This window comes from Alexandromys fortis, unplaced genomic scaffold (assembly GCF_014885135.2).
Source record: "Alexandromys fortis isolate MF-2015 unplaced genomic scaffold, M_Fortis_MF-2015_v1.1 scaffold_140, whole genome shotgun sequence".
Lineage (NCBI taxonomy): Eukaryota > Metazoa > Chordata > Mammalia > Rodentia > Cricetidae > Alexandromys > Alexandromys fortis.
This window is the reverse complement of record NW_026068048.1, coordinates 2223189-2234507: the sequence shown is the minus strand read 5'-3', so window position 1 is coordinate 2234507 and position 11319 is coordinate 2223189. Positions and strand designations below refer to the sequence as shown.

The following is an 11319-nucleotide window of genomic DNA, read 5'->3' as shown; positions in this document are numbered from 1 at the left end:
CTTTTCCAGTTACTTTTATTTTCTAGACTATCATTGGTCGCCTTGGAGGTCCCTCCAAAAGGGGCGGAGCTGACAGCGTTACTAAGCGAGGAGGGTAGGCGTCGGGGTGTCCCGTTAAGGAGCTCAGCTGGCACTAACGCTGAGGTAGATGCGGGACGGACTGCAGGTGAGGTTTGTCCCTCCCTCAGAGATCACAGGAAGCCCAGGGAAGGTAACACGGGTTTGCTGGAGCCTGGGGTCTCCGGCCCAACCACACTGGAACTACAACTCCCAAGATGCTACGCAGGTTTTGGCGCTCCAGCCGTGAGCTTCCCCATCCCTGGGATCTCATGTCTTTTGTTCTCTCTGGGTGGCTCTAAGGGAGTCTAAAAGAAACTTGGAAATTAAGTTTGTTGGTTTCCAAATTTCCCCAGACAACCGTGGGTGTTATCGTTGAACTTTCTCGCTTAGGAGGGCCCGGTGGCTCATGGGGATTGTAGTCCATCTACCCCTACCCTCATTCCACATCCTCCTCCCCTTAACAGATTTGACCGGAAACGTACTGTGTACGTTTTAGTACGTTTTAGTCTGGTTCTTTGTTGTTGCTTTATTTTTGTATATTCCTCTTTTTTTATTTATGTGTTTTAAATTACTTTCTTTCTTCTTTTTTATTTTTATTTTTATTTTTTTGAGACAAGGTTTCTCTGTGAAGCCCTTGGTTGTCTTGGAACTCACTCTGTAGACCAGACTAACCTTGAACTCAGAGATCCTCCTGCCCCTGCCTCTGCCTCCTGAGTTTTGGGGTTACAGGCATGCTCCACCATGCCTGGCTAATAAATGACTTGTTTTTTAGTCGTGGTCTTCATGAAATGGGCTTCATGGAAGATGTTTAAAGAGATTAATTACCTTGATTTGATCATAACACATTGCATACATGTATTGAAATATACTTCACCTCATAAATGTGTACAATTAATATGTGTCAGTTAAAAACATATAAAACCATACAACAGACCATATTTTACCTGGATGGGGGTGGAGAAAGGGCTCACTCAGAGTTGGGAAGCAGTGGCTGGTCTTCCAGAGACCCCAGATTTGACTCTCAGCACCCAAATGGCTGCTCCCCTTCATCTGTAATGTGCTAATTGCAGGGAATCTGACACTTTCTTCTGGCCTTCGAGGGCATTGCACACAGATACATTTAGGCATAACACTCATACACAAAACAAAAAGAATTAAATCTTTTTTTTTTTAATTGCTTGGATCGTTTGGAGAAGATGCAATGTCTAGCTTGTTTACTGGCATTCTGATTCTGTTAGCTTGGAGTGGGACCATGATTCTATAACATGTTATTCTTGTCCATGTAGCCTTTGTGTGTGAGTGCATCTGTTTCTCCGTGTAAGTGTGGAAATCAGACAACCTCAGGTGTCTGTCCTCATCTTTCGCTTTGTTTGTCATCCTCCCATCTCCCTCCCACTCCCATTCCCTCCGGTCCCCAGCTGAGGATCAGACTCAGGGCATTGCACTTGTTAGACAAGTGTCAACCCCAACTTTCACCTTGTTGAGACAGGGTCTCTTTGTTGTTTACATCTGAGTACTATAGGTTAGCTGGCCTACAAGCTTTTGGGGGGCTCTCCGGCGTCCACCTCCCACCTCAGTGTAGGAGTACTCTGATTGCTGACCTGTGCTAGCACATGGCTTTACATGGGGTCTGTGGATCTGAACACAGGTCCACGTGTTTGTGCACAAAGCTCTTTGCTCACTGAGCCATCTCCCCAGCCTCTGGAACTTCTGATCCTCCTGCCTCAGTCTCTTGAGTGTGGGGATGACAGGTGAATATCACATAGGAGTTTGTGGGTTTTTTGTTTGTTTTTTTTTTTGTATTTCGAGGCAGGGTTTCCCTGTAGCTCTGGAAACTAGCTCTTATAGACCAGGCTGGCCTCGAGCTCACAGAGACCTGCCTGCCTTGACTTCCTGAGTGCTGGGATTAAAAGGTGTGTGCCAGCACTGCCCGTCTGGCAAGTCTATGATTTTAAAAGCCCTCTCCTAAATTTCTGTAATCCTATCACTCAAGAGGTTGAGGCAGGAGGATAACCTGAAGTGCAAAGCTAACCATGGCTGTATACAGAATGAAACCTTGTCTCAAAATAAGTAAATAATAAAAGCGCCTCCTAGGCTGGATCCAGAGTTAAGAACTACAAACTACCAGTTCCTAGGTTCTTTTAAGTCTCTTTTAAGAGGTCATGGAATCACACCTCTACGAGCATTGTCTTGACTACGAAGTGATGATTTGTGGGAACTGTAGTCCATCTCTTCCAGGATTCCATGGGAATTGTTAGCTTCTGTCCTCCTCTTACCATGCTCTGCTTCTTTTGTAGCCTATCAGTTTTCACAACCCAAGACAACCCCTTTGAAATGTTCTCCAGGGTAGACAACCCTGTTGGCCATCGAGGAGCCAGAACTGGAGCCCCAAGGTGAGGACACGCTTTAGGTAAAGTTCTGTGACATAGACTAACAGCAGGAAGTGACCGCTAGAAGGAAGGAAGGCATGTGATGAGAATGGGGATGACCGATTAAGAGAAGTCCCCTGCCCCACTGCTGGTGGCCATCCCACTTCCGGCTCTCTGCCACCTGGGTCCCCAACCACAGTCTCCCTTAGGCTGTCAACTGAACCTTCCACTGGTAACAGTGGGATGTCTCCTCTCTTGGACGACCTCTATGTGTGTTCATTCCCCACCGGGATCACCCTCTGATCTGATCTTTTCTTCTTGTGATTTCTCCCAATTTAAATCCTGTGTCCATCCAGGTCTCAAAGGCCACAAGCTCTCCAGGCCACAGCAAGCAACTCCCCTGAGCTGTCTGAGGCGTCCTGGCCATCCGATTCCGGAACCCCTTCCCCACTCAGCACTGAGGAACAAAGTACCTCTCCGCCACTCACTGTAATTGACAGCGGGGACTCTGTGGTAGCCAAGTAAGTGCCAGAACTCCTGGCGGGGAAGGGAGATCTGGGGCCAAGGGAGGAAGAAGGCATCCCATAATGACCGTTAGACAGAGCTGTTTACTTAGTACTCTTAGGACCGGGCACTTCGTGTGTGTAAGGGAAGAAGAAGGCATCCCATAATAACTGTTAGACACAGCTGTTACGCAGTACTCTTAGGACCGGGCACTTCGTGTGTGTTATTGAGGGGTCTGGAGCTTGCCTGGGTTCAGATCCTGCCTCGGTTAATTATTCTCTGCATTGCTTTGGTCTCAGTTTCCTTGAATTGGGAATGCTAAGCACACACATGCACTGTGACTGTTCTGAATCCTCTGTTCCTCCACATACTGATCTATGGCAACACACATCGTAGAGTGAGTCCTCGGGTCTGAAAGATAGAGGTCCCTGATAATATTTATGTCTCGCTCAGCTAGTGGTCCCAACAGAAGCAACCAGGGCTGACATTGCAGGCATTATTTAAGGTGATAGGAACATAGGGTCTGTCTGTCTTATTGTTGTTCTGTCTCTAAGCTATTGTCCTTTCCTTCATAGGCCAAAATGGTCACCACTTGACATTCCTCTTCCAGATTCACGCTCCCTTATTCTTTGTTGCTCAAGAGCCAGTCTGGCTGGTGATGTAGCTCAGCTGTTATCGCATCTGTCCAACATGCACTGGGCCCTTGGTTTGATTCCCAAAGCCACATAAAATGAGGCATAGTGATGTATGCCTGTAGACTCAGCATTTTGGAGGTAGAGGCAGCTGGGTTGTGGTGGCAGACACCTTTAATCCCAGCAATCAGGAGGCAGAGCAGGTGGATCTCGGTGAGTTCAAGGCCAACCTGGTCTATAAGAGCTAGTTCCAGGACAGGCTCCAAAGCTACAGGGAAACCAAAAAACCAAAAACCAAAAAACAAAAACAACCCCCCCCCCAAAAAAAAGGTAGTGGCAGAAGGATCAGTAGCACTCGGGAGACAGAGGCAGGCAGATCTCTGTGAGTTCGAGACCAGCCTGGTCTACAGAGCTAGTTCCAGGACAGGCTCCAAAGCCACAGAGAAACCCTGTCTCGAAAAACCAAAAAATAAAAAAAAAATAAAAAAAAAAGAAGTTCAAGATCACTCTTAGTGAATTCAAAACCAGCCTAAGTTAAATGAAGGGGCCAGCAAGATGGCTCAGTGGGTAACTGGCAACCTGGGTTTGATCCCAAGACCCCACATGAAGACGGAAATGGAGGACTGACTCCACAAAGTTGTCTTCTGTGATGTGTGTGCTATCCCATACACATCAAGTGTGAGAAAGCACACATACAGCCGGGCAGTAGTCATGCACACCTTCAACCCCAGCACTCAGGAGGCAGAGGCAGGGGATCTCTGAGTTCAAGGTCAGTCTGGTCTACAGAGTTATTTCCAGAACAGCCAGAGTTACCCAAAGAAACCCTGCCTCAAAAAAATCAAAAGAGAAAAAAATTAAAGAAAATTAATATCGGGTCGGCTATATGACCCAGTGGATAAAGGTGCTTGCCACCAAGCCTGACAACCCCAGGCCAATCCCTGGGACCCATCTACACATGTGCACTGTAGCATGCCCGTTCAAGTGTGCACCCATGCCTGTAAGTGTGTGTGTATGTACACATAGAGAAAAAATGTAAAAAAATTAAAATCACATTAATATATAAGAAAGAAAAATGGATTTTTAAGGCCAAGTGCTTGCTTTTTTTAAAAAAAAATTATTTATTTATTTATTTATTAAGTATACAATATTCTGTCTGTGTGTATGCCTGCAGGCCAGAAGAGGGCACCAGACCTCATTACAGATGGTGGTGAGCCACCATGTGGTTGCTGGGAATTGAACTCAGGACCTTTGGAAGAGCAGGCAATGCTCTTAACCGTTGAGCCATCTCTCCATCCCCAAGTGCTTGCTTTTGATAGATTTGAAGAAAGCATTTATTATTTATTTATTTAATTTATTTTGCTTTTTAGAGACAGGATTTCTCTGTGTAGTCCTGCTTCTCCTGAACTCACTCTGTAGACTAGGCTGGCCTCGAACTCAGATCTGCCTGCCTCCGCCCACCCCACCCTCCCCTCCAAGTGCTGGGATTAAAGGCCTGCGCCACCACTACTGGCAAAAGGAGTTATTCTTATCTGGGCCTCTGAGCACCACTTTCCCGTGTGCTTGACAAACAGACGGAAGAGCACCGTGTCTGCTGCTGTTGTGATAATTACTGTCATGACCGCACGGCTCCCTTAGTCCCTCTGCTTCTCACCCCCGGATGCTTACAGGTACATAAACAGGTTCCGCCAAGCTCAGCCTACAAGCCGAGAGGAACGCCAGCCTGCAGGCCCGACCCCAGCTGACTTTTGGTGGCTACAGCCCAAGTTGTCAGACATCAGCAGTCACCTTGCAGCAGGTACCTAAAACCTCTCCTGTTCGGTGCTCAGCAGCAACCGCTCTTCCTGGTCCCTGTGATCAGCTGAGGTTCCCCTGTAGGAGCCAGTGAACCCGAAGGAAGATCCCCAACGACAGGTCCATCTCCTGCTGGGATGTGCAACGCATCTCTGGCTTCAGCTCCTCTTCAGAAAGTAAAGCAGGTGACATTGCTACCTTCTCCCTGTCTTGCGTGCCTGAGTTGAGAGCACCAGCCCTGGGACAGAATTAGAGACAATGACCACCTTAAGGAATCCTAGACGAGAAAGGGTTTGTGGGCATGGAGAGTGGCTCATTTGGGAACATGCTCACCCAGCAGACAGAAAGTCCAGTGCCACATAAAAGCAAGCCTGCTGGTACAGAGCGGGAGTCTCCGCACCTAGGGTCAGAGGCTTAAGTTACCCTCAGCTGTCTATGGAGTCGGAGGCCGCCCAGGGCTATATGATATCCAGCTTAAGTAAGTAAACAAATAAATAAAATAGTCTTTAGCAGAAGAATTTGGTAGTTGAATGAGATTTTGAACGCTAAAAGTAAATGTGCGTGCGCATGCGTATTTGTTATGTTTATGCTGTGCTGCGCATGCGTATTCGTTATAGTCATGCTGCTGGGACCAACACTTGACCGAAGCCAGGGAGAAAAGGTGTATTTGCTGAGTTTTAGGGGATTCCAGTCCAGTATGGCAGGGGTGTGTGATGGGATTGAATTTAGAGCCTTTGGAAGAGCAGTGAGTTATCTTAATGGCTGAGCCATCTCTCTAGTCCTACCTGTCTGTCTTTTTTTCACACACCTTCAAGTTAATCACTGAACTGTTTGATAGAATCTTTTGATTAGGCAGGTCCCGTCAGGGAGATAGGTTCAATCTTTCAATCTTTCCTTTTTAAATTTTAAATGTAGTATGTGTCTGTGTATGAGTCCCCCCCCCCCCTCTCTGTGTGTGTGTGTAGGTCAGAGGACAACGCCCAGGAGTTGATTCTCTTCTTTCACCTCTGCGTAGGTTCTAGGGCTTAAACTCAGGTCTGTGACCTGTACAGAAAGCGCTTTCCCCACTAAGCAATCAATACTGGCATGGCTGAGGTAGTAGGATCGCGAGTTCAAGGCCAGCCCGGGTCACAGAAACCCCAAGAGCGAAAGAGGGAAAGTAACCCTGTCTTCCTCAAGAGAAGCGGATTTAAACTTCCCTGCCACAAGAAAGTGCCAGGTGGAATATAGGTCCCCAGGCCTTCTGTCAAGAGCCCCTTTCCCAGCAGCCTTTGGCACAAGGACTAGCTTTGGGCCCCTCTCGCTGTGCAGAGCCTGAACACCTGGAACTCATCTTTGCTGGACTTGGAGACACTGAGCCTACAAAGCAGAGCGGCCAAACTCCTGAAGCGCAGGTGACGCCTCTCCCCGTCCTCTCCCTCACCAGTTGTGCCTGGCTCACCGCTCCCCTCACCGCTACTCTCTCCCTGCAGCAAGGCCTCCCTCTCCTCCTCCTCCTCCCTCAGTCCCAGTGATGCCAGCAGCTCCTCCTTCCCCATCGGCTCCAATGGCCTCTCTCCTTGCTCCGTGACCTTCAACCCAGACTCCAACAAGAGGTCTGGTCCCAAAGAATCTGCGTCGGGAGGTAAGGATTGATGGTAGCCAGGTTCAAATCCCACCGTGTCCTCTTACTAGCTGTGTGACTTTGGCCTCTCTGGGATACAGGAATAGTAACTGGACCCCTCCCTCACAGGTATGGCGGAGATGAACTGAATTCACGAGTCCCTGGAGGCCCTTCACACGGGCCTGTCAACAGTGGCTGTCAGGGCTGTGACAGGCCTACTGTACTCACTGATATTAGGACAGTAAGCTCCAAGATCAGAAGGCTGATCGCAGAGTAGAGGAAACATTCACACTTCATTGGCTCTAGTTTTCTTTCTGTGCACCAGGGTCTTCCTACTCTGCCTGAGCTGGCTTGGAACTCATGAGCAGCTCCTGCTGGCTTTGAACTCTTGCTCTCCTGCCTCAGCCTCCCCAGTACTGGGATTCCAGGAAGGCACTACCATGCCTACCATGCTTGTTTGTATTGTTAATATCACAGTGAACCATATGGAACGTTTTTGTAGGCAACCCCCCCCCCACACACACACCCAAAGTTGAATATCTGGCAATTCCACATGTCTTGGCTAAATCTCAGTGTGCTCAGGACTGGTGTGTTGTCCCAAGCCCACATCTATCCTGCTCATACCAGTGCAGCTTAGCGGCAGCATGAGGATTGTTGAAGGTGAAAAACTTCAGCGAGAAGCGGGGAATGGTGGCGCCTGCTGCTGCGGGGGTGGGAAGATCGGTATCTCATGGTCAATCTCAGCTCCATACTGAGTCTGAGGCCAGCACAGGCTAGGTGAGACTCTCACAGCTAGAGGGGAACAGGTTTCAGAGAGCACGCCTTCAGTCTCAGCAGATCTCTGAGTCGCATCAGCCGGGTACACAGGGAGTTCAGGCCAGTGACAGGGCCATGTGGTATAGATGGGAGAGGCCTGGTGAGGCTGTCGGAGACGGCTGACCATGGAGGGTACGTGGTCTTTTGGGATGATAATAGGGTCCTGCAGGTGCTCTGAGCACCTGGAGCAGGAGGGAGGGATGTGATCAAGTTCGACAGAATCACGGAAGAAATAAAAACAAATAAGGAAATATACAAGTACAATCACAAACTGGGTATAATGACACTTGTCTGTAAGCCCAGGCTGCAAAGCAAAATCGCAAGAGAAAGAGAATCCCAAGCCTCTTCTGCCCCGCCCTTCTTCATTTCACAAAGGAATTGTCTGGTGTCTGGGCCACCCGTCAGAAGAATCTGGGCTTCAGGTGTCACCCTGTGCTCCCTCAGCCCTTTCCTCTCTACTCCCCCTACAGCAGTCCCAGAACCATCCCAGGCCCGCATCCCTGTTCCCAGCACAGCCTCCTCCCAGGCAACCCTTCAGCCCGAGGAAGACATTTTATACCAATGGCGGCAGCGGCGGAAGCTTGAGCAGGCTCGAGGAGCTGAGGGTGATGGAACCTGGGTGTTGCCTCGGACCCCAGCCCTCGCCACTCAGGTGAGTTGGAGGCGAGATCCCAACAGTGGTAAGGGACCTTCCAGCTCTTCCTTCCTGTCTCACATACCTCTTTCTGTCACAGACTCCTCCTGCTCCTGCAGTGAATCTCGGTTCCCTGGGGACTCAGCCTAACTGTGCTCCACCATGGGGCAATGTGGCCCAGCCTCCTCCCCCACAGGCCTTCTATGTGGAGAGGCCTCCTCTTCCGGGGCCCTCTCCACACATCTGGACCCCCAGCCCTCACGGGTTCCTCTGGGCCCCACAGGCCAATCCATGGATATCTCTCGGGATGGTTCCTACCACACTGCTAGCCTCCCCCGCTGCTCCTGTGGCCTCCTTCCCAGCACCCCCTACCGCCACTCCAGCTGCCCCAGCTCCCATCCCTACTCCCCAAGTCTCCACCCCAGTGCCCCCAGCTTCCACCCCGACTCTCCTAGCTTCCACCCTTCCACTACCGGACACCCCTCAGGAGCCAACTACCATTGAGCTGAGTAGTTCTGCCCAGCCCAAGAAACTCAAACCTCGGAGGGCCAGCGCTTCGTCGCGCCAGGAGACAGCTCAGCCAGACGCTGCAGCAGCTTTCGAGAGTCCCTGTTCGCAGCTCAGGGGCGCCCTGGGCCAGGTAGTGACAGCTCGGCTGTTCCCAGACAGCCTGGACGACATGGCCCCTAGCCTGGAGAGCCCGTCTCCACCTGAGGCAGAATCTCAGGAAGTCAGGACCACACCCCCTCAAGCCAAGGGTCTGCCCCCTCCATTGGAGTCTCAGTGTGGGTCCAAGACTGAGTCCCGCAAAGCCACGGCCGAGTCCTCCACGGGCCGGTCGGTGCTTCGGAAAAGTAAAGTCACCCTCTCAGTTGAAGCTAGGGATCCACAGCCGTCTACAACCCCAAAGGCATCCAGAAGACTGGAGAAGGTCCAGTCGCCTGAATTTAAGGCGGGAGCTAGTGATGCCTTGACCTCGGTCCCGACAACCTCAGGCCACGCCCCCTCCGAGGACTTGCTATCTCAGGCCACCCGACTTCTGCAGGCTGCGGAAGGTGAGGGACCCTGAGCCCTTGGGTATCTTTTTTTTTTTTTAATTCATTTTTATTTTATGTGCATGTATGTCTGTGAGGGTGTCAGAAGCCCTGGAACTGGAGTTACAGACAGCTGTGAGCTGTCACGTGGGGACTAGGAATTGAGCCCAGGTCCTCTGGAAGAGCCAGTGCTCTTAACCTCTNTGTCATGCATTTTGGTCACAGTGGTAACAAAATAACTGACACAGAAAACACTCCAAAATATTTTAATGGCAAAACCATGTTTTGTATCTGGCCCCCAGTTAAACAAGACGTGTAATTAATCTCAACTACATACTCCCTAAACTGAAGAATAATTAAGTCACTTTTCCTTTGCCAAATTGGCTCTTCCTGCATATTCTTTTTTTTTTTTTGGTTTTTCAAGACTGGGTTTCTCTGTGGTTTTGGAGCCTGTCCTGGAACTAGCTCTGTAGACCAGGCTGGCCTCGAACTCACAGAGATCTGCCTGCCTCTGCCTCCCAAGTGTTGGGATTAAAGGCGTGCGCCACCACCGCCTGGCCTCACCAGGATCTTTTATCCTGAGCCCTGAGTCCTATGACAACCCTCCTGGGTGCCTGCCTCTTCCAAGGCCCTTTCCAGAACCCCACCCACAGCCCCAGATTCTTACCATGAGTACACACCCCAGCATCTACCTCCCCAATTTTTCTCCAGGAAAGTGGATGCCCAGTTATCTCTCCTTTTGGACCACACTGAAGACCCAGGATCTTCCTCTCCACCAGCCAGCCCACCTCCCAGGTCCCCAAGAATGCGATTGAGGAGGGAAGGAGGCTCCCTTGAAGCCAGGCGACTTTGAATTGTAAAAATTCCATTTTTCCTGGGCTGGAGAGATAATGTACTTGCAAGTGTGAAGGCCCGAATTTAGATCTCCTGAACCCACGTAAAGGAAACTGACCGGCCAACTGACCCACCAAGACTGGGTCTCAAACAAGGTGGAAGCCAGCAACCTGTATTCAGAATTCTTTGACCTCCTCCATACACAAGCTGTGGGGGACACACACGCACATACATACTAAGAATAAAGTTGTCTCCAGTTAACATTTTTCCAGTTTACTGTTAATCTCTAAGAAATGAATTGTTGGGCCGGGTGGTGGTGGCGCACGCCTTTAATCCCAACACTTGGGAGGCAGAGGCAGGCAGATCTCTGTGAGTTCGAGGCCAGCCTTGTCTACAAGAGCTAGTTCCAGGACAGGCTCCAAAGCTACAGAGAAACCCTGTCTGGAAAAACCAAAGAGAGAGAGAGAGAGAGAGAGAGAGAGAGAGAGAGAGAGGGAGGGAGGGAGGGAGGGAGGGAGGGAGGGAGAGAGAGAGAAAGAAAGAAAAGAAAGAAAGAAAGAAAGAAAGAAAGAAAGAAAGAAAGAAAGAAAGGGATTGTTGTAGAAAGGCTGATTGTGCAAATAAGGAAATGTAACCTCTTCCCCACCTCCCCTGCCAAAGAAACAAAATTTCCTTTCTGGTTGTGTGTATGTATGTCTGGTGTGTAAGCCCATGGTTCTAGGTAATATTGGGGACCTGACTCCTGTAACTCAGAAGTGGATTTTTATATCTCAGGTGGGGACAAAGGCGCTGTCATTTGGTCTTGAAAACATCAGTGTTAGTAAACAGCAGTACTTGCATTGTGCTGGCATCCCCCCTCTCTGGTCCACACCTCCATCCATAGGTCCTCAAATTCCTTGTCTTTCCCAAGTTTGTTCCCTTTCTCCACTTTCTTCAGCTGTGATCTCCCTGCTCCGCACCAAAGCCTGACTCCCCTCTTGGTTCTCTTTTGAATCTATCAGAATCTAACTCCTTTACACTGTCCTCCCCTTGTCTGGGCTAC

The 11319-nt window shown here is 49.8% G+C and overlaps 1 protein-coding gene across 5 annotated transcripts; it reads left to right on the top strand.

Moving 5' to 3' along the window:
* The first annotated feature begins 2 nt into the window (after window positions 1-2).
* Window positions 3-10528, top strand: Proser3 (proline and serine rich 3). Of its 5 annotated transcripts, XM_050119247.1 has the most exons (10): window positions 1789-1811; window positions 2358-2453; window positions 2786-2950; window positions 5233-5360; window positions 5441-5541; window positions 6668-6750; window positions 6829-6980; window positions 8246-8427; window positions 8510-9464; window positions 10103-10528. In XM_050119247.1, the coding sequence occupies exons 2-10, from the start codon at window positions 2395-2397 to the stop codon at window positions 10294-10296; spliced, it is 2019 nt and encodes a 672-aa protein (XP_049975204.1). In that variant the 5' UTR covers window positions 1789-1811; window positions 2358-2394; the 3' UTR covers window positions 10297-10528. The 5 variants fall into 5 exon arrangements, with proteins under 5 accessions (XP_049975202.1, XP_049975203.1, XP_049975204.1 ...); XM_050119245.1 differs by lacking the exons at window positions 1789-1811; window positions 10103-10528 and adding an exon at window positions 3-166 and having other exon boundaries at window positions 8510-9631; XM_050119244.1 differs by lacking the exon at window positions 10103-10528 and having other exon boundaries at window positions 6862-6980; window positions 8510-9633.
* The last annotated feature ends 791 nt before the right edge of the window (window positions 10529-11319 follow it).